We start from the raw sequence: 21,683 nt of genomic DNA, 5'->3' as shown, positions 1-21,683 counted from the left end.
GACACATTTGTATTTTCAACACCCATTTTTGGTAGTAATTGATTGCTCTTATTCGGCATACTAGAGTATTATTTTTTTCCCCACTCGATCCTTGCAAAAATTTCCCATGATGGCACTAAAAGGTTTTTCTCTGTAAATGCCCCCAGTTTACAGCTTTTGAATGTTGGCAGATATGTTGTAGTATTTAGACCAGGACCATTACTGTAGAATACTATATCTTTGCTTTTTACAGAGGCCAATACTATACTGTAATGTTTTTACAAGGGCTGCCTGTTACTGTAGAAGGCAGGGGGTGGGGGGGTTTACTTTACGGATGTAAAGTTCATAAACGTCTGATGGCTAATGAAATTAAAGGCCTGTTGTGGGTTGGGGTGGGGTTAAATTTGTCAGTGATCAGGGAGTGGTAATTTGCTCTTTGTAAAAGTGTATTTCCGATGACAGTTTTTTCACAAGGAGCTTTTTGCCTGTTTCAGAGTGGAGGATGAGATGTTACCAGACTGTTTTGACTGTAGATTGTTGATGTAATGACCCTAAAATGTACTAATCAGCAGATTTCCTTCTCAACAGCGTGCATGCTGCTTTATTCAAATAGCCAAAGGAATACAGTATGGAGGGGGGGAAATCAAACAGATGGAGGGGAAAAAATTCCCATTGACACATAGATTTATTGCCAACGTAGAGATGTGACACATTGCCTTGCACAAGGGGGAAGAGTGCTGTATGCACAGTGAAATTATTAAACTCTTGCTGTATTACTGTACCAAAATGTCACAAAAAGAAAATGCCACTAAACAGTTCAGATTTTGATGTACACAGAATAATAAGATTTTTTTTAAATGAAAAAGGATGGGTAGAATTACAGACAATAATGACAGGTTTCAGAGGAACAGCCGTGTTAGTCTGTATTCGCAAAAAGAAAAGGAGTACTTGTGGCACCTTAGAGAAAGCTCATGCTCAAATAAATTCGTTAGACAATAATGAACAGATATAATTCAGTTTAAACCTAATAATACAATATCTGGAATCTAATTGAAAAGCACACTTAAAAGTTGTGATCTACTTTTTAGAAGGAAACATAACAATGCAGGGAGGGGGTAGTTCAGGATGCAGGGAGAGAAGTAGCTAGGCGCTGTGTGCGGACAGGGTGGTAGCTCAGGGGGCAGGGAGAGGGCTAGATAGGGGCTGTGTGCGGGCAGGGGGATAGCTCAGGGAGAGGGGTAGCTAGGGGCTGTGTGCGGGCAGTGGGGTAGCTCGGGGTGAAGGGAGAGGGGTGGCTAGGGGCTGTGTGTGGGCAGTGGGGTAGCTCAGGGGGCAGGGAGAGGGGTAGCTAGGGGCTGTGTGCGGGCAGTGGGGTAGCTCAGAAGGCAGAGAGGGGATAGTTAGGGGCCGTGTGTGGGCAGGGAGGTAGCTCAGGGAGAGGGGTAGCTAGTGGCTGTGTGTGGGCGGGGGGGGTAGCTCAGGGTGAAGGAAGAGGGGTATCTAGGGGCTGTGTGTGGGCAGGGGGGTAGCTCAGGGAGAGGGGTAGCTAGGCGCTGTGTGCGGGCAGGGGGGCAGCTCAGAGTGAAGGGAGGGGGTACCTAGGGGCTATGTGCGGGCAGGGGGGTAGCTCAGGGGGAAGGGAGAGGGGTAGTTAGGAGCTGTGTGCGGGCAGTGCGATAGCTCAGAGGGCAGGGACGGGGTAGTTAGGGACCGTGTGTGGGAGGGGGGTAGCTCAGGGAGAGGAGTAGCTAGGGGCTGTGTGTGGGCAGTGGGGTAGCTCAGCAGGCAGAGAGAGGGGTAGGTCAAGGCTGTGTGCAGGGAGAGAGCTAGCTTGGGGCTGTGTGCCAGGAGGGCTCCCCGAGGGCTCTGCCAGCCATGGAGCCTTGTGGCTCTTACTGGCTGTGTGAGCAAAGGGGACTTGGAGCTGAAGAGCAGCTTCAACCCAAAATCAGTATCAGGTTTTGAAAATGTTGGCTGTAACTCCCCTAGGAGAGTTTTCAAAACTGCCTAAAGGATTTGGACTTGCAGTTCCCATGAAAATAAATGGGAAATTTGGCATCTAAATCCCTCAGGTGTCTGATAATCTCTGTTCCCTGTGTCTTGCTTTCCAGGTCTGTAAAATGGAATACGTAACTCAGGTGTGTTTTAAGGATTTTTTACCTAATGTTTATGAAGCATTTTGAATGAATAAAGCACCACATGGTGTAAGTGCAAACCACTGTCACTTTCATTACTCTAGTACCCAAGGGGCTTCCAGCTATGGAAGAAGATGAGGGAAGTTACTTTGTGTATTTCACCTCTGCCTTCTAAATGTGCATAGAACAAGCTGCTCATTTGCCTGCCCAGTGTCCTTTCAGCCTATGCTGGAAGAGTCTGCCAAAATTCACACTGACAAATTTACCAACAAATATTTGTTTAAACTCAGCTAATCCCCTTGTGAACATTTGGAAGCTTGTTTTGCACTGTTCCAGATCTTTGCATCTTGGGCATCAACTTTGTCAGTTTCGCTTGGGAGGACAGTTTGAGACAGGATGAGAGCTAGGGTAGAGCAGGAACTAGGGGTGAAATCCTGGCCCCATTAAAGTTAGTGGAAAAAACTTCTGTTAATTTCACTGAGGCCAGGAAGTCTCTTAGCTCATGGGAAGGGGGAATCTGTTTTAAGTTTAGAAGCAGTATGGAAAAAAAAGGCAGGAAGTTGAGAGGGGGAGACAAACTGGCATATCAGGAGGAAATCTGATCGTGTATAATGAGGGGCATGTTCCTAATCTGGGGTTGCTGGGCAACAGATATATCTGATGGGCCAAATTCAGCCTTAGCAGAAACAGGTGCAATGGAGCTGCCCCTGTGACACCAGGCCTGAAATGTCACTTTCTCTGTTTTAGAAGCTATATTTGGTTGGCCCTTATAGACTCTTGGAACTGGCACGCTACTGCAGCTAGTGAGTAGACACAATATCACCCCGAGAGGTGTCCCTGCGCTCCCATGAGGGATCCCAGGTCTCATTCTGTCATTCTAGAGACACAAGCAGCCTGGGCTGAGTACCTCACATTGCTCAGAAGTGTGAATGACTCTTTCAGGCTTATTGAGGACTGGAGTCAGTGGGCTTTGAAAAGAGTCTTCTAATATGGGACTTCAAGAGTGCGTATGTGGAGGGTGAGGGGGGCGTAAAGCCAGGAAAACATGGAAAATCATCAGGGTATCATCAAGGGCGGTAAAACCTGCCTGGTGCATTGCTTCTACATGTAAGTGTGTGAAATCCACAGCTATCCCAATATGGAGCTGAATTAATAACAATGTATCTGTTTGAGTTCTGCTGAATCATCATTAATAGTCTCTCAAGGAAGATAAGCATGAAAATCTCCACCCCTTGCTGTGGGTGGAACCTGAGCCTCAGGAAACATGCTTCCCATTGTTCCACTATTGCTCTAGTGGGTAACGCAGCTCTGAGGGCTCCAGTGTTCAGCCGTCCACATACAGTTTCTCTAGAATTGATGTAATTGGATATGTGAAGTTATAGTAAGACAAGAGTCCACACATAGCTTCTCTTTTTGATGTGCACATGATGTCCATTATTATTTGCTCTGGAAGCAGTTATATGTATAGAAAGCCTCTGAGAGACACTTGCTCTGACTAGTTCTGGAATTATAAGAAAAGGATTAACTAATTTTAATATAAACATGTGATGTTATTGCATCGTGTTGCTGAATTTTTGCTTTCTGCACTGTTCTGTTAGTAGTGAGTACAGTAAGATCCAGCTCCTACTTGTTCTGTCCCTTTTAAAATGTTAACAATCACTTACCAAAGTTTTTTAAAAACTGAGGAAGTGTCATATTTTTATTTCATTTTACTAGTCCCATTAAATGAGCTGTAATAAACTAGTTGCGGAATATTTTTAACTGAGATACATGCAGTATAGCTTGCAATAGAAGTAGATCAATTGTAATTTTAGTCAGTGACTGACCTATGTGAAATCAGATGGTGAAGTGCTTTAGTATGTCAGAACAGGAAGATTTGTAGCAGGTTGATTCCTAGTCCCAAGAGTGATGGATCAGATTGTACCTGCTTTTTTATAACTTTGGAACTCAGTGCCACCTTGTGTCATCCTCTATCCCCACTGTTTGCAAGGGCCTGGATTGCTGAATTAATGCAGTTAATAACGGAGAGAATGATTCAGTGCTGATTGTGGCCAATTTTTCAGGAAACGTCTCCACGTTATAGCAGGGAATTGTAAGGAAGTCGAGAACATAGGAGTTAAATGGGGAGAGTGACCATGTCACAGTGATGAATTAAATTAACAAAGGATACTTTGTTAAAGAGTGCTCTGATTTTTGACCTATTCCAATTGCTGTTGACTAAATTATTGTCTACATTTGTCTGCACTTTTAAAATGAATGAAAATATGGCAGGATTCTCTGTACTTTCCAAAAATCAGTCTCTCTCTCTTATTTTCATTTGGAAAGACACTTCATTTCAGGCTGGATTGTGACATGCCTAATACATACTAGATTAAATGTTGTCTATTCAGGAAAGTTATACCAGTGTAAGCTAAGGTGTGAATTTAAGCCACTACAGTTATTGATATCACTCCTTGTTTGGACACTCTTATTGCAGTAGGAGATGGTCTTTTTTTGGTTTAGCATATGTCACTTTGGAAGGAGTCTGCGCTAACTGAAAAATGCCATCAGAGTATCCATCCAGGGAATAATACTAAGTTAAAATGATATACCAGTATAACTATATCAGTGTAATTATTCTGGTATAACTAGTAAAACTTTCCCATGTAGACAAGCCCCAAAGGATGGTGCATCAGGAGCAATTGTGCCTGGCTGAGCTCCCCAAGGGTAGTGTGGCTTCACACTGCTCCTTACACAGGCCAACTGCTATATGCCACACTTTGGACCTTTTTATATTAATTTTAAGGGCATTTTAAATCTTTCCTCCTGAAGGTTATGCTGTGTGTATCAGTGAGAGAGTTACAATTTCAGTCTTTTGCAGCCTGAGAGCTCATGTGGAAAGTATTATGGGATGGACAGTTATTTTCCTCTAGAATAATTACCTTCTGTGAAATTTCTGATGGACATAATTAAAGAGCCCTACTATTGTTTCAGAATATCAACAATTTGTGTAAGCTTATTAGGAAGAGGAGCAGGCGCTGCGATGGGTAGTGTTCTTAAAAAATGCAGCAAAGTTTTAAAAAGGGGGAGGTAGGCTTGAAATAAGTTTGTTCTTCATGCAAAACACCCCTGGTTTTGCAGAAAACAGGCTAAATTAAGAGCAAAGATGGGAGATGATCTGCCCTTACCCCAAATCCATAATCAGACTGTGGGCAGAAGTAGATCACTGTGCATTCCAGCTCTGCATGTGCTGTTGTGATGTCAGTTACACTATTACACAGTTCTGCAGAAGTAACTGAAACTTTGAAACCAGAGTTTTCCTACTTAGAAGGTAATAAAAATTAACAGTAGATTAGATTCATGTTGTATTCTTCACCTTAGAAAAGACAGAGTTCCTGTTATGGAGACAATGCAGAGGAAATTAAATAACTGGAATATTAAAAAAATTAAGTCAAGTGTGGCCAAAATGCATCTCCCAGGCTCAGTGTGACAGACAGAGTTCTATGATCTATCCTGCCATCACCCCATCTTTCACATGGGAGTGGAGTCTAAGCCAGTGTGTGATGCTCCATCTTAATCTGAGTGGAGGCTGTTCAGATAAAGATGGCCTATTACATGCTGATACCTGTAGTGGGGTTACATCTATGCCCAGGAGACTAAGGGTGGTCTGCAGACTATGCCATTTTATGTAAGCTAGCTATATCCCTTGGGATCCTGATAAGTATTCAGGAAGGTTCCTTGGTTTTGCAAAGATTTTGGACCATTGAGTTTAGTTATGAAGAAAGATCATGGAACTAGGGAGAAAACAAAAATGACTTCATAGTGATCTTCCAGCAGGGTGTCATTTTGTTTCATTTTCTCTTTAGCTATGAAAGAGCTTGATAATTGTCTCCCAGGCCTGTTTATTAGAAAAGAATACAAAACCAGGGGCAGGAATTAGGGAATATGAGCTAGATGCTAATGGTTTCGTCACATAATGAACAAATGGAGTAGGTTCCTGAAGCAGGGAGCACCAGGGAGTTGATAGAACTAGCTCAATTTATTATTTATGGTTGAAGTGCCTATTGATGCATTGTGTCTAAACACTATGATAGATAGGTCTGGAGGCTCTGGAACAGCCATCCAATAGGAGTGGGGTAGGGAAAAGAGACTTACTTAAATTTATCAAGCTCCAGATTAAAATTATGAAGGTGATTATATGACAGGGTTGCCTGCAATAGCAAGGTCCTGGACTCAGTGAGGCAGGAAGTCTCTTCCCATCCTATGTCTCTATGATAAAATGCACAAACTACCTACAGTGGCTAACAAAGAGGGATTGCTAAAATATACCATTTTGTCTACCAGCCTCTGAGCTCTGGGGAGAAAATAGAAATTGGCCTTTAAAAGTCATTGGATTAGGACAACTTTTTGGGTGGATAGAGTGGAAAAAGTTTGACTGTTTTGCTTCAACACAGGGCCTGTCTTTGCCAGATAGAGACATTTGGTATGTGTGAATTAGTGTCATCCCAGACTCTGAACCTGTTCCGTAGACCACTGAAATCTGCAAGAACCTTTCTGTTGCCTTTAGTAAGTTTTGGATAAGGCTCTTTGTCACCAGCTGGGAATGAACAAAATCAAGAGAGGAAAGAAAAAATAATGTAAATAAATATTCTTACTTGAAGGCTGCCAATTCCAGGCTCTGGTGGATCATCCAAAGGGAAGGGCCTAGCACTGAGCAAGCCAGCCAGCTCTCTGGAGAGTTTCAGTTACAGGAACTGACAGCAAGAGCATCCCTATTGGGAAGGGAATCAGAATGAGATTGAAGCCAGAGAAGAGCACTGAAGTGTGACTCTCCTGTGCATTCCCTCCACACTTAGACTCCTTTAATTCACTTTAATGGCTAGAGCAGCAGCAACTGTCTGACAGCCTCATTTGTCCTCACTTCACAGGACACTTGTGGCATCCTGGCTGCACACACACAGTGATTTACTTTGGACTGACTAGCCCATGTGAGCTGGGGGCCGAGTAATACAAAACCTTCCTGGCACAGAAAGTGTTTTCTGGTTTCACCTTCCCTATCCACTCCCAGTAATATTCTGTAGCCCCTTTCTCTGGAGTCTGTTAATCCTGTTCTGTGCTAATCCTATTCTGTGTTTTCCATTTGTACGCAATCCCCTGATGGAAAAGCTGCCTTTGGAAAACAGAGGGCCTGATCCTGAAGTCCTTGGATTGGGCAAAATATACAGAGTTATGGGGAAGTTAGTGTGAGTTTTGCCTGAGTAAAAACTGTAGTATCGGGCCCAAAGTTTTTGAACAAGTAAGAGTAGATATGTTCAAAGAAGGAAGCTGATAAATGGAGCCTAGAATGCTACTAAAGGTAAACTAGAGTAATCCAATTTTATTTGCAGTCCCTAAGATTTTATATTAAATTCCTATTCTTATTCTGAGCCAATTTTTCTATATCCTATGACAATTTTAAACTTGGGTACCTAAATTGGGAGCTCAGATCCTGCATTTGGGTGTTGAGAGGCATATTTAGGTGTCCAGATACCCATTTTACACACCCATGTACAGATTATTGACTAATTTTTGCTAATACTGGCCAGCATAAATTTTGGCTTCATGCTTTTTTTTTTTTTTTTAAAAAGAACAGGACCTTTGATTTTCTTTAATTTCATTCTTTTTCTCTCCCAGGTTCTTCCCTCATTTCAAATGCGTATTGTAATACTGGCTACTTTAATCATTGCACGAATTAAACCAACCTCCCACAAACATGGCGGACGAGGACCTTATCTTTCGTATAGAAGGTATTGATGATGCCAGGTCAAATAAAGCGGTCTCTGGAAATTATCCTGATACTGATAGTGAGGATGAGGATAGTTATTACATCTGCCCGATAACAGATGATCCAGTATCTAACAAGGCTGCAAACAACAAAGTCGCCAATTATTACAGCAACTTAGCAAAAGATGAACATTACAGTTCTACCTCTTCTCCTAGAAACTCATTCAATTTTAAGGTAAGCACTGGACTCAAGCCTAAATAGGCTTCTAATCTCATTTCTCTCTCTAGCTGCTTCATTTCTTGTAACTAACAGTTTTCCATGAAAATTACAGCTTTTATTTTTTCAGACTTGTAGTTAAGTCAATTAAGCCAGTAACTTGATCCTGTCATTGATTCACTTACAAAACTCCACTTGAATTCAGTGGGAACTCCATACCTGGAACACGAGCAGGTTTGAGTCTAAGACTGCACAGCTGATGTAGTTCAGCTGCTTTAAAAAACCCAAACAGATGGATTTGCTGTTTTTGTTGTAACTCTAATGCAATATTATTAATGTAAAAACTTGGGCTGTAAGACTAGATGTTCTGTCATGAATGATATCAAGCAAAGCAATGTGCCTGAGTTGAGTATCTTTATTTGAACAAAACCAATCATAATTTTTGAGACATCATAAATGAACATCATTTAGACAGTTGGGTTTAGATGTGTTTCTTCTGGTGGGCGCTCTACATTTTGATAATAGAGCTCTGATGTTAAATTTTGCAATAAATTCCACCACCAGCCCCAGACAGTGTGCTCTAGTAGTATCCAACCATTTCCGCCTGAGGGCCAAACATATTACATTGCCCCCAACCTCAAAGTCAGTGCGTATTGTGGGGCAGATCCTCTGCCCCATTCTGCTCCCTTCGCACCAATCAGACAATGCAAAGGGAACACAATCCACCTGTAAGTCTCCTACTGGAGACCCCTCTAATCTGGAGGCTCCCTAGCAGGTGTAGAGTCTCCATAGCTGCCCTCCTGATTGCCCTTGGGATGGGGCAGGGAGGATAGTGTCACAGTTCAGAGCCTTGAGAACCACAACTGTCGTCTGTCCTCAGGTTATAGACCCTCCTAATGTACTCCATTTAACTGAGGACTCTGCTAAATTGGGACACTTCTTAGACTTTGTCTAGACCAGCATTTAAATGTGTATTGTTCACAAGTGTTAGCGAACACCTTCTAAGACCTTGTGTTCACTAGGAAAAAGGGTGTATTTTTAACACACATTAGCTAATAGGTGTGTAACAGGGTGGCTTATCCCTAAGCGGTAGAGGCCTGGAGCCAGTCTACCCTAATTACCAAGGAGGCAATTGGTAATTGCCTGAGCTGGGATTAGTTGATTTCCCTATAAAGAGCAGCAGGAATGTGGGAGGAGGGGAAAATGTTCAGGGAGACCACACTGGAATACAGAGGCTACTGGGAGCAAGTATGCTACAAGAGCGAGCCTGGGACTGGAGAATGAGACTACAGACAAGTGAGATTACAGGCAGGAAAGGCCTGAGAGTAACCAATAAGAGGGTAGACAAATGGACTTGAGGAGACTTCTTATTTCAAACTGTTTTGTTAATAATACCAGATCCCAAGGAGGGGCGGTACTGGACAGAAAGCCTGCATGTGGAGTCTACTCAAAAAGCCCCTTGAAAGGGGAACAGAAGCAAGCTGCCTGCAAATTGACCTCGGGCTATGAAGGCACGCTTGAGAGGCGGGCACCCAATGACAACATGTTAAAATCCTAGTGTCGATGTTTTTAACATGTTTGCAATTTGACGTAATCCCTCGGCTCACAAACACGGTTAACCTCAACCAGCTACAACTGCCTTGTCTATACTAGTATTTTAACATGTGTTAATGTTAAAAATTTACTTTTTTTTTTCTAGTGAAGACAAGACCTAAAATTCTAGTGTGGACAATGCAGCTTAGAATTTAATGTGTGTTTAAACTGGTGGAGTTGAAGCGTAGGAGGGAGCACAGGTTAAACACTGCCTTATCTACAGTAGACTTTCAGAACATACAATCATAGAAATCAAGGGCTGAAAAGGACCTCGAGAGTCCATTACATCCACCTCCCTGTACTGAGAAAGGAGTCAGGACCAACTAAACCTAGACCATCCCTGACAGGTATTTGTCCAGCCTGTTATTAAAAACTTCCAATGATGGGGATTCCCACAACCTCCTTTGGAAGCCTATTCCAGAGCTTAATTACACTTATAGTTAGAAAATTTTTCCTATATCTAGCCTAAATTTCCCTTGCTGCAGGTTAAGCCCGTAACTTCTTTTCCTTCCTTCAGTGGATGTGGAGTACAATTGAGAACTGTCCTGTGTATAACAGCCCTTAACATATTTAAAGATTTATCAGATATCCCCCTCAGTTTTCTTTTCTCAAGACTGAACTTGCCTGTTTTTTAAAAAATTTCCTCCTAGGTCAGGTTTTCTAAACATTTTATCATTTTTGTTGTTTTCCTTTGGATTATCACTAGTTTATCCACAACTTTCCTAAAGTGGGGTGCCTGGAATAGGAGAGAGTACTCCAGCTGAGGCCTCACCAGTGCCAAATAGAGAGAGACAATTACCTCCTGTCATACATACAGAATGTTGTTAGCCTTTTTTGCAACTGCATCACGTTGTTAATTCCTGTACAAATTTGTGATCCACCATGACCCCCCAGTTCCTTTTCAGCCATACAACCACCTAGCCAGTTATCCCAACCATTTCATTTTTCTTTCCATGGGGTGGTACTTTGCACTTGTCTTTAATGATTTTCATCTTATCTTGTTGTTTTCAGACCAGTTTTCCAATTTGTCACGATCATTTTGAATTCTGATTCTGTCCTCCAAAGTGCTTGCAACCCCTCCCATCTTGGTGTCATTCAGAAATTTTAGAAGCGTATTATCCTCTACATTATCCAAATTGTTAATGAAAATATTGAAAAGCACCTGACCCAGGACCTTATTAGACATGCCCTTCCAGTTTGACTGCAAACCATTGATAACTGCTCTTTGAATATGGTCTTTCAACCACTTATGCGCTCACCTTATAGTAATTTAATAAAGACCACATTTCCCTCATTTTCTCATGTAAATATCACGTGTAACTTTGTCAAACACCTTAATAAAATCAAGATAGATCACGTCTGCTGCTTCCCCCCTTCCACGTTTTAGTTAGCACATGTCAGCTAACGTATCCTAACCCCACACCTTTAAATCCTAGTTTAGACAAAGCCTTCGGTACCCAGTGGTAGCAAATTTCAATAACTGGTGCTTCAATGAGACAGAATTAGCATAAAATCCATGTAGTGGGAGACCCATTTGTTCAGTGCCAAGTGGTTAAGTCAGAGGTGGGCAAACTATGGCCTACGGGCCACATCCAGCCTGAGGTACTGTCCTGCCCGGCCCTTGAGCTCCCAGCTGGGGAGGCTAGTCCCCGGCTGCAAGCTCCTGCTGGGCATCATGGCTGCGAGAGCCGCCAGTGTAGTGTATTAAATTGCTCTCCGTATAAATGTGCTACTTACGGTATACTACTTACGGCTGCCAGTCCTGGTTCTCAGTCCTGGTAAGGGGGCCGAGAGTGTGGGGGTTGGATAAGAGACAGGAGGTCGGGGGGGGGGGGGCGGTTGGATAGGCGTGGGAGTTGAGGGGCCTGTCAGGGGCGTGGGTGTGGATAGGAGTTGGGGCAGTCAGGGGACAGAGAGCAGGGGGGGTTGGATACGGGGTGGGGTCCCAGGGGGGCAGGTAGGCGCTGGGGGAGCTCGGGAGGGGGCAGTCAGGGGACAAGGAGCAGCAGGGGTTCTGAGGGGGGCAGTCAGGGGGTGGGAAGTGGGAGGGGACAATTAGGGGGCAGGGGCCAGGCTGTTTGGGGAGCCACAGCCTTCCCTACCTGGCCCTCCATACAGTTTCAGAACCGCGATGTGGCCTTCAGGCCAAAAAGTTTGCCCACCCCTGGGTTAAGTGGTGTTTAACCAGAAATTTAGTTGGTGAAAGACTTTTCGTTCATGTCTGTCAATGAAGAAGTTGCCAAGTGAAGATGAAATGAAATGTGTATAAACTTTATTCAGCACATTTTATAAGTCTCTTCACGCTATTTTTAATGGCCTCTTCATCCGGACATTAGGCTGGTGTCAGTTTAAAAGATTCTACTTATATTACAGATGGGCTCAGGAATCAGTGTTCAGGTCCACATCCAGAGTAAAATTTGTATGGGATTAGGGCTTGGGTTTTGGGTTTGACATTGCTGAAGTCTCGCAGGCTGTTTATGAACGGTTTCAATCCAAAATGGCAGAAATAGTGCCAGATCAGCTGTTATTTTATGCTTCTCACCCCCTGCTGCTGAAATCTTATGGAATGGCAATTCTTGGAAGAGTTTGGCCTCACCTGAAAAAGAAACTGGATCTGACCTGAAACTAAAACCAGAAGAACAGGTTCAGATTCAGGGATTCAGATTGAATGCCCTGATCTCCAAAAACTGAAGGTTTGAATTTGAGTTTCTACTTTTACCCATCTTCACTGTATGCATTAAGCATTAAGCACTGTATGCAGTAATACAAAATACTGTCTACAGGTAAGGAAGTCAGCTGAAGTTGCTGTAGGAACCATAACTTTGAATTTCCTGATTTTTATGCATTTAAAATGTTAGCTGTAATTTTGCATTAATATAATTTTATATGTGATAAATCACTGGGTGGTGAAAACAGGATGGTTCAACAAAGCATGATTTATTTTTTTTTTTTGGCAATAATACTGTCCTTGGGATTTGAAGATAGTTTAATAAGCTTATGGTCAAATAGATATTTACTGAACTATAAATGATCCTGAGCATGACATTTAGTTGATAGGCTAGCTAGGTATGAAGAGTTGTCCTTCCCAACCTGCTCTAAAACAAAGTCCACACGCTTTCTGGGTGCTTAGCTTTATTAGCAAAGTAATTAACAATAACGATGATAATATCAAATTCAGCTCCCCAGGCTTGGTTGCCACTAGATTCCTACCCCAAAACTGCTCGCCTTACACCCTCATGCTCTTTCAATTGAGCCACTCCCACATCCTGTATAGTTACATGGGCTAACAAATTATCTGTCTCCATGAATAAGCAGAAACCACTAGCAGATTCAACATCCCAGAAGATTCAACATTTGCGAATAGTGCAAGGTGTTTCAGGCAAAAGATTATATGTAAAATTCCATTCTGAGGATTTAATCTTGCAAGGAGCTGAATGCCTCCATTGAAGTTCTTACAAGGTGAGGTCACTTGGCACCTCACAAGAGGTACCTGTCATCTTCCAGGATCTTTAAATCTAGCCTATAATATAATTGGTTTAGTAACAGAAAATAGTAATATTAGTGGGCTACATGGTTCAAGTATTGAAGGTCAAACTGAGTAGGCATTTTAGAATGCTTGGTGCAAATTGTTCTTCAATAGACATTGTTTTGTGACGTTTTAAATTTGCAGTCAGCAATGTACAAAAAAAGTATGCTCTGGCCGTGTGTAACTAGTAGAGCCTTGCAAATCAGTGGATATCCACAGATATCTGCAGACCATGTTTGCAGATCACGGATCCGATCTGGATACAAATTTTGTATCTGTGCAGGGCTCTAATAATTAGCTAACAGGATCTGTATGTACAAATATGCTATGGCTCTGAACATGGTAGACATGTTGACTTACCCACCACAGCTGATTAAGTGTAATGTATTTGACGTTCTAATACTGTGGAAATTTTTGCAAGCTAGATAGATATCAGTTATTACAAAAATGGTAATAGAATCATGTGCCATTTGGTGATTGCGGAGGGTGAGGGAATTTTAACGCTGCTGTTGTTTCCATGTATATACAATATATTGAGCCCAAATCTGTTATGATTTTGAGTTTGATCCTGCAAAGTAACATCAACTCCCATTGAGCCTGATTCTGTTCCCACCAAAGTCAATGGCAGATTCTCATTGACTTCAAATTAATGCAATTCTTCTCAGGATCAGACCCCTCAATCTTTCTACCAAATAATGTCTCCAGTGCTTTAACATGTACTTACATATGCTGTTCCATTGACTTGAACAGATTTGTGCACAGATACTCTAAGTTGTATTTTACTCCGGAATGCACATTTTGAAAAACAGCTTCTTCTAGGTATGTCTATATTGCAGTTAAAACCCTGTGACTGACTCATACCAGCTGACTCGGATTCTGGAGCTTGGGCGAAGGAGCTGTTTAATTGTGGTGTAGACTTTTGGGCTCAGGCTGGAGCCTGGGCTCTAGGACCCTGCAAGGTGGGAGGGTCACGGAGATCAGGCTCCAGCCTGATGTCCACATCGCAATTAAACAGCCTGGCAGCCTGAGCCCCACATCAGCTGGCACAAGCCAGCTGCATGTCTAATTGCACTGTAGATATATCCTAAGTGGGAAAGGCATATTTTTCATTTATCAGAAAAGGAAGCGCTTAACTGATCATTTTTCTTAGGTACATTTTCCTATTTTAATGTTTCTCATGTACTCTTTAGACTAACACACAGCAACAATCTAAGCAGGGCTCTGTGGTTGACTGTAGTCGAGTAGGTTAAAATGGAACCTTTCATAGTAGATGCTGTAAGACTTTTTTAAAAACATGGTATTTTGATTCATTATTTTATACTTTAGAAGAACTGATGCATCTCCACTCATAGAAATCACTGAAGCAGAACATCACCTTTAAGAATTTTTTGTTCTTTGTAATTTATCTTTTGTTCACCATCATAAATAGTCATTTACTTTTAAAAGTGTGTACGTCGTTGTTTTTTCACATTATTTCCTATTGTTAACAAGAACAAAGAGGATGTTAAAGTATTTTTATTTCATTTATATTTTCTAACTTGTCACCCTTGTGTAATCTAAAACCCAAGAAATGTCATGCTTGCATAATTGGTGTTCTTAATGCTGATTCTCTGTTTTGAAAACCAGAATACAAGTGTAGGACTCAAACCTATGAGGTGCTGAGCACCTTCAGCTCCCATTAATTTCATTCAGTACCTCTCAGGGGCTCTCAGCACCTTCCAGGGTGAAGTCCATAGACAAGGGGATAAAGCCACTCTCCAAACAGCACAAAAAGGCCAGTTTTCTACATACACCCCATGACCACATGATTCCTTGGAAATTATCAGGTATATTTCAGTGAAGCATAAGGGCGTGTCCCTGTTTTTATTCAACTTGTTCCTATACATAGCTTACAAATGGAAACTCCCATGTAGCTCATCAGATCATGTGACATCAAGCAGCCCCACGTTCTCAGGTGTCTGATTTCATTTAATGTGTTTTGTGTATGACTGGGTTTTATGGGTGGAGATGGTAGGGCTTTTTATTTGCTTTTAGAATATGCTGCTTTGTAATAGAATGGACCTGCTTGTTGAAAATGTAAATTATTTTATAAAGGTCCCTTCTATTATACAATATAAAGCATTTGTAAAGGAATTTCAGTGTTGATAGATATTTGTATTGTAATTGTTTAGCTTTTATTGATACTTAGTTTTAATTTTTTTTAGAAATTATTTTTAAATATTGCAAATTCAGTCGCAGAAGTGATAAACCGTGCTCCAGAAATCAGTATTCCCTACCAAAAATTCAGATAGGAGCTGGCACAAAGGACCCCGGCTGTTAAGGTGCTGAGTGACTCTGGCAAGGTGCTGAGCACCCTTTACTCATTCACATAAGTAGTGATTGAAGGTACTTGGCATCTTGCAGAATGCATTCAGCACTTTGGAGGATTGGACCTCAGGGGCTCTGGGCATAGTGTAATGTGAAAATGGGGGACAGGATAAGTGTTAAGAGAAAAGCATTTAGAGTGGTTTGTGGAACAACTATCAAATTTTCAGCATATGCATTTTCAGAGTTACTGTGTCTTGACAGAGACTGAAATAGCTACTTATCTGGAACTATAATAATCATCCATTTTCCTTGCATAACTACTTTCTTCTGCTTTTGCATCTTGTGGTGAGCTCAGTTTTGAGGCCTTGGTTTTTGCAAAGCTTTTTTTTCCTTGATATTACTATGCAAAGCAGGCTTGTTCTTTACTTGCACTGATAGGACATGTTAGTTCCAATTAAAATATAATTCTCTTTATATAAATTTCTCTAACATTAACATTGGCTACTAAATGTGATTGCAGATAGCTGCTATAAACACTGAAAATTATAAAATTACTGCATTTTGTGCAAGCTATGCTCCGTTCATATCTGTGTGTATTAGACCAAATTCTCACTTGGATTTACAGTGGTGTAAAGCACCAGATTCTGATTTGATTTACATTTCTGTGCTTTTTATCATTGCACTTGAAACTGTAAAATGTCGAATGGTGTTTTGTACCCAATCAATACCAATTTGAGCAGTGGTCTCCAAGCAGTGGGGAGCGCCCTCCTAGAGGAACATTCAGGGGGCGAGGCCTAGGCCAGCCCCCATGGCAGGTGGGGAGGGGGCATCACCCAGCCCCACTCCTGGCCCCCACTGTGGCCCCAACTCCAGCCTCAGCTCCGAGCCACAGTTCCCAAAGGGAGGGCATGTACAGGATCCGTTATGGGTAAGGGGGAGCATGGCGGAAAAAGTTTGGGGACCACTGAATTAGAGAAAGGGAAGGGGAATGAAACTAGAAAATATGGCTCTCATCCTTTAAAGAGAGAGATGCAGACTGGTCCGTGCACCCCCACCCCAGCTCATTGATTCAACGAGAGCACAGCAATCTTCCTGTATCTTTTCCTTTAGAACACTGAGGTCCAAAGGTACAGTAGATAATGTGATTATAAAGTTTGTAATCATTGGGTGGTTGTTCAATATAAATAACCTCTAGTTTTTAACTTCTCTAGGAAGCCTGGAAACATGCCATTCAGAAAGCTAAACACATGCCTGATCCCTGGGCAGAATTTCATCTTGAGGACATTGAAACAGAATATGCCACACGTTATAGGTCTGTAGATGTTTCTACTTCTAATAGTGATGTTAAGCAGATTCCATTGGGTTACATGTGTATATTTCAAAGGATTATGTTTATTTTTTCATACAGTCTGCATAATTATCTAGGTAAATAAGTGCAATCAATATCCATGGCAAGAAAATTTCATTTTAGACACAAACTAGCATTTATAAAGACTATACTCACTCAAGAAATAGTGTAAAATCTACAGACAGCCCTGCAACCTGAAGCAAATACTCACCAACAACCACATACCACACAACAGAACCACTAACCCAGGAACTTATCCTTGCAACAAAGCCCGTTGCCAATTGTGCCCACATATCTATTCAGGGGACACCATCACAGGGCCTAATAACATCAGCCACACTATCAGAGGCTCGTTCACCTGCACATCCACCAATGTGATATATGCCATCATGTGCCAGCAATGCCCCTCTGCCATGTACATTGGTCAAACTGGACAGTCTCTACGTAAAAGAATAAATGGACACAAATCAGATGTCAAGAATTATAACATTCATAAACCAGTCGGAGAACACTTCAATCTCTCTGGTCACGCAATCACAGACATGAAGGTCGCTATCTTAAAACAAAAAAACTTCAAATCCAGACTCCAGCGAGAAACTGCTGAATTGGAATTCATTTGCAAATTGGATACTATTAATTTAGGCTTAAATAGAGACTGGGAGTGGCTAAGTCATTATGCAAGGTAGCCTGTTTCCTCTTGTTTTTTCCTACCCCCCCCCCCCAGATGTTCTGGTTTAACTTGGATTTAAACTTGGAGAGTGGTCAGTTTAGATGAGCTATTACCAGCAGGAGAGTGAGTTTGTGTGTGTATGGGGGTGGGGGGGAAGTGAGAAAACCTGGATCTATGCAGGAAATAGCCCGACTTGATTATGTAAAGAGTTGTCACTTTGGATGGGCTAGCACCAGCAGGAGAGTGAATTTGTGTGGGGGGGTGGAGGGTGAGAAAACCTGGATTTGTGCTGGAAATGGCCCACCTGCTGATCACTTTAGATAAGCTATTACCAGCAGGACAGTGGGGTGGGAGGAGGTATTGTTTCATATTCTCTGTGTGTATATAAAGTCTGCTGCAGTTTCCACGGTACACATCTGATGAAGTGAGCTGTGGCTCACGAAAGCTCATGCTCAAATAAATTGGTTAGTCTCTAAGGTGCCACAAGTACTCCTTTTCTTTTTGTAAAATTTTAGAATCTCTCCCACTTTAGCCATGTCTAAAAGTTCCAGCATTGCAAGAAACGGACAGGAAGTAAATGAGAAGGCTGTTGCTGATTGATTTATAAATATTCCGTAGAATTAATCCAGTAAGGAAAGAAACAAAATCATTATGGCATTTGAAGCTATAAACAGTTCTGCCTGTTTGTAACACTTTGTGCCTTTCCTGAAATAGCAGTTTCTTTATGTGGACGTGCGGCAGTGCTCCATGAGGCTGGAATGTAAACCCTTAAAAGGAACAGAATAGCACAGCATAGTATATCTGCTGAAACCAGTCCTGGCCCCTGACCTGCATTCGGTGCTTTGGGCACATGCTTTCCTAAAGCATTTACACTGCACAGCCATGAAGTGTTTTGTGTGTTTTGTATGTTTGAAATTTGAGGAACTGACATTTATTTACTACTCGTGCATTTTTAATAATGAAAGTGCTGCTTTAGGGTTACTGAAATAGCCCAATAAAAAGAGCAGGGTCTGGTTTTGCTTCCCCTAAAAGCTGTGCTGTACAGGCTATCGAGGGAAGCAATTTGTAGATAGAATAGCTGGGCTGGCATGATTTTTGAGGGTGGAGGAGGGAATCTATCCATGCTTGTCAGGAAAGGCAAGCTAGAAACAATCGCGTGTTATGGATACAACAGTTTTGATTCTTAGTTAGTCCATTCCTGTGCTTGGGAAAGGGATGAGGACAGGAGGTGCAAAACCACCTTTGTTCTCCCTATATTTTAGGGTTGTGCAGAGGCATGCCCAGCTCCTGGTGTAAGATTTAGTAGCCTCAGGGCTACTCTAATTTATGCTTTGCTTCTTAAGGCCCCCTATGGACTTTGGGAGGCAGAAAATATCCATAATGTAGTACACTCAGGTCGTGCCACCATCATACCTCCAATCCACCCCTATGCCAAGACCTGGGAGCAGGGCTGGTGTAGAGATCTTACGCCAGCTCTGCACCAGCCAGGGAGGCCCCCTGTGCAGCAGATATTCTCGGAGGACCATTTCCACCCTCTTTACACAGCAAGAGCAGCCTGGAGGAGCTTTAGCATAACAGCAAATCAGGCACATTTTGTAGTGTGGACAGGGTCTTAGTTTCTGCTGCAGAGTTGACATGGGCTCTGGAGTAGAGGGCTTTTTGCTGGCCAAGCCACAGGGTGGCCTCAGGGCTGCCCTCTTAGGAGGCCATTTGCTAGTGTTCTTTCCTAAGTCGTATGTTGGCAGCCATGTAGATTTGGAGGGTGGAGAGGCTCAGAGTTCTGTAGGATAGAGCAGAGAGAAGAACCTTACATCAACTCCCCAGTCAGCTAGGATCAGGTGTGACACGGGGGAAAGTCTTTGGTTCCTTCTGCATTTTACTAAGAGGTGTGAATTCTAATTTTGCAGGTACAATGCAGTTACTGGGGAGTGGGTCGAAGATGAAGTTCTCATCAAAATGGCTTCACAAGTAAGAGCACATTTGTCTCTGTTTTTTCTGTTAATATTATTAGTAGTGGGGGTATTTATTAGTTCCTTCTTAATATAGACTAAGCTAGGGGAAGGTGTCTAACAGAGGTTTTTTAACAGAGGCTTCCAAGCCTCAGGATCTTTCTCTTTTTTCATTTTATTCCTCTGCTTTTCCGTTAAGGGTCTGTGCACAGTACCCTTCCCTTCACTGGAGTAAAGCAGCATGTAGGGGCAGCTCTTCCCCAGACCAGCAGCAGCCATGCAAATGCCAACCAGAGACAAGTGACATGAGGCATACACTCCTCTCCAGGAGTTCAGCATGCTGCCTCCTCAGCACTCCCCGCTCCTGCTGGCATGGGTGCTTAGGACTTTAACCCACAGGCTGCTGCCTGGCAGTCTGGCCAGCCTTGTTTTTTTGAGGCTTCCAGATAATTCCTGCTCTTAGGGAAAAAACTGCCTGGGTTTTCTGCTGATGAGGGCAGGACCACCATCACCTGCAGCTTAAAACAAGGAGTCACTTGAGAAGTTTTAGGAGCTGCTTGGTACATGTTACTGCAGAAGTGCACGTATTTAGAGTGGTGTCAGTCTGCAGGTCACATTGGACGTTCAGAGCTAAATTTGGGCTTGAGAATTTTGAAGTCAGAAGTTTTGGGCAATCACAAAAAAGTGAACTCAAGCCTGGACAGATATTTTGAATCAGACCTTAAAGTGTAAAAACCTATATGCCCCAGGTGCCTTTCCCCAAATTCCCCTTCCCCTCTACTTTGAGCCAATTGGTTACCACCTTCCATTTCAGAGAAGGATGCATTTCAAGCTGTATTGTATGTGGGTAATTTGTGAGGTGCTTGGGTATCTTGCAGGAGGAAAGGGGCTGTGGAAATATCAAATACTGTTAAAGATTAACTTTATGGCAGTGACTGTCTTTGGATTTTTTTCAGCCCTTTGGCCGTGGAGCAATGCGGGAGTGCTTCAGAACGTAAGCGTTCACTGGCTTTTTCTTTTTGGCCTTCTTGTAGTATTTCCTGTCATTGTGAGTGCAGCAGTTTGAATGTAATTGTTCTCTCTGACATGGGGGAAGGAACGCAGGGAAAGAGTAAAATTCCCTGCTGGGTGGGAGCATGGCTGGGTGGAGAACCACATTACAGTCCCAGTGTGTGGGCCAAATTGTGCCTGGCCTTTGCATGGATGTGCAAGGAAAGGAGGATGCAAGGAACTCCTAGCTATGCTCTTTCACAGAGGCCAGGCACAACTGCAGTTGTTTCTTTCTCCCTGTATCCCGCCGGGGTACTAGCCACAGCATAGGGAACTCCACAGAAGGGACAGCATGCTGCATTCTTCTCAGGAATAGTAGCGTGAGCGTGCTTGGGGAATGCTGGGAGATGAGGCATGATCTCTCCTGGAGCACTCTTGGAACAGTAGCTGTGAATAGTCCCAAAAAGACATAATCAGTTGCTTGATACTTAGATCCATAAAAGTTAGGGCTGGAACTTGCCTCTTCCACCATCTGCTGTAGCTCAGCTGCTCACACAAATGTTCCTAGAACAGTGGGTTACCAGTTTGCTGGAACAGTCCTGAATGTGATGGGCCTACAGTGGTCTGCAACTCTTGGAGGGCCAAATGCAGGCCCAGGGGTATGCAGATATAAGGGGGAGGAATAGCTGCAATCACGTGAAAGAGATACCAGAAATGCCCAGTTCTACCAGAAGCCTATGCTGCTGAGAGTTAAACATGAATCAGACGCTAGAGAATAATCACCATGACTGTGTTCTAAGCAAGGTGGAACTGGAAGAAGAAGAATCATTCTTCCCAGTAAGTGAAATTGCTGGATGGGGAGGGTTTCTCTTTGCTCAGCGAATGGTTGAGGATACAGCTGTATGTACCAGCACCTTGCAGTAGATCAGTTTGCACTAGAAAAGAATCTCCTCCCTTTCCAGTCTCCCGATGCCAAAGTCTCCTAGAAAGTACACATGTGCATGCTTCAAGCAGCTCCCCCTTCTCCCTGACTCCTGCATCCAGATGAATGGGATTTAACATCTGGTTTCACTTATGGGAAGAGAGAGAAGCTTCTGAATGGTAGCAGCCCAATGTACTGAATATCCTGGTAAATAGGACAAAGTAACCATTAAGCCCACTACTTGGGCCTGAGTAGATTTAGAAGCAAAACAGTTTCTGTTCATGCAAAACCAGATGCAGTGTTAA

At 42.7% G+C, this 21,683-nt stretch overlaps 1 protein-coding gene across 4 annotated transcripts in view; it reads left to right on the top strand.

Annotated features, from left to right (window-relative positions):
* Window positions 1-21,683, top strand: part of EEF2K (eukaryotic elongation factor 2 kinase) — a 45,737-nt gene that overhangs the window by 493 nt on the left and 23,561 nt on the right. For 3 of the 4 annotated variants that reach the window (XM_048866833.2, XM_048866830.2, XM_048866829.2), the window contains exons 2-5: window positions 7,767-8,091; window positions 16,711-16,811; window positions 19,425-19,485; window positions 20,423-20,460. In XM_048866833.2, the coding sequence (XP_048722790.1) occupies window positions 7,846-8,091; window positions 16,711-16,811; window positions 19,425-19,485; window positions 20,423-20,460 (446 nt within the window). In that variant the 5' untranslated portion in view covers window positions 7,767-7,845. Of the gene's footprint in view, window positions 1-2,090; window positions 2,118-7,766; window positions 8,092-16,710; window positions 16,812-19,424; window positions 19,486-20,422; window positions 20,461-21,683 lie in introns of all 4 variants that reach the window. The other variant, XM_048866832.2, reaches the window with a different exon arrangement.

The sequence above is a fragment of the Caretta caretta genome, chromosome 10, assembly GCF_965140235.1.
Source record: "Caretta caretta isolate rCarCar2 chromosome 10, rCarCar1.hap1, whole genome shotgun sequence".
Lineage (NCBI taxonomy): Eukaryota > Metazoa > Chordata > Testudines > Cheloniidae > Caretta > Caretta caretta.
This window is presented reverse-complemented; position numbering and strand designations above follow the sequence as displayed.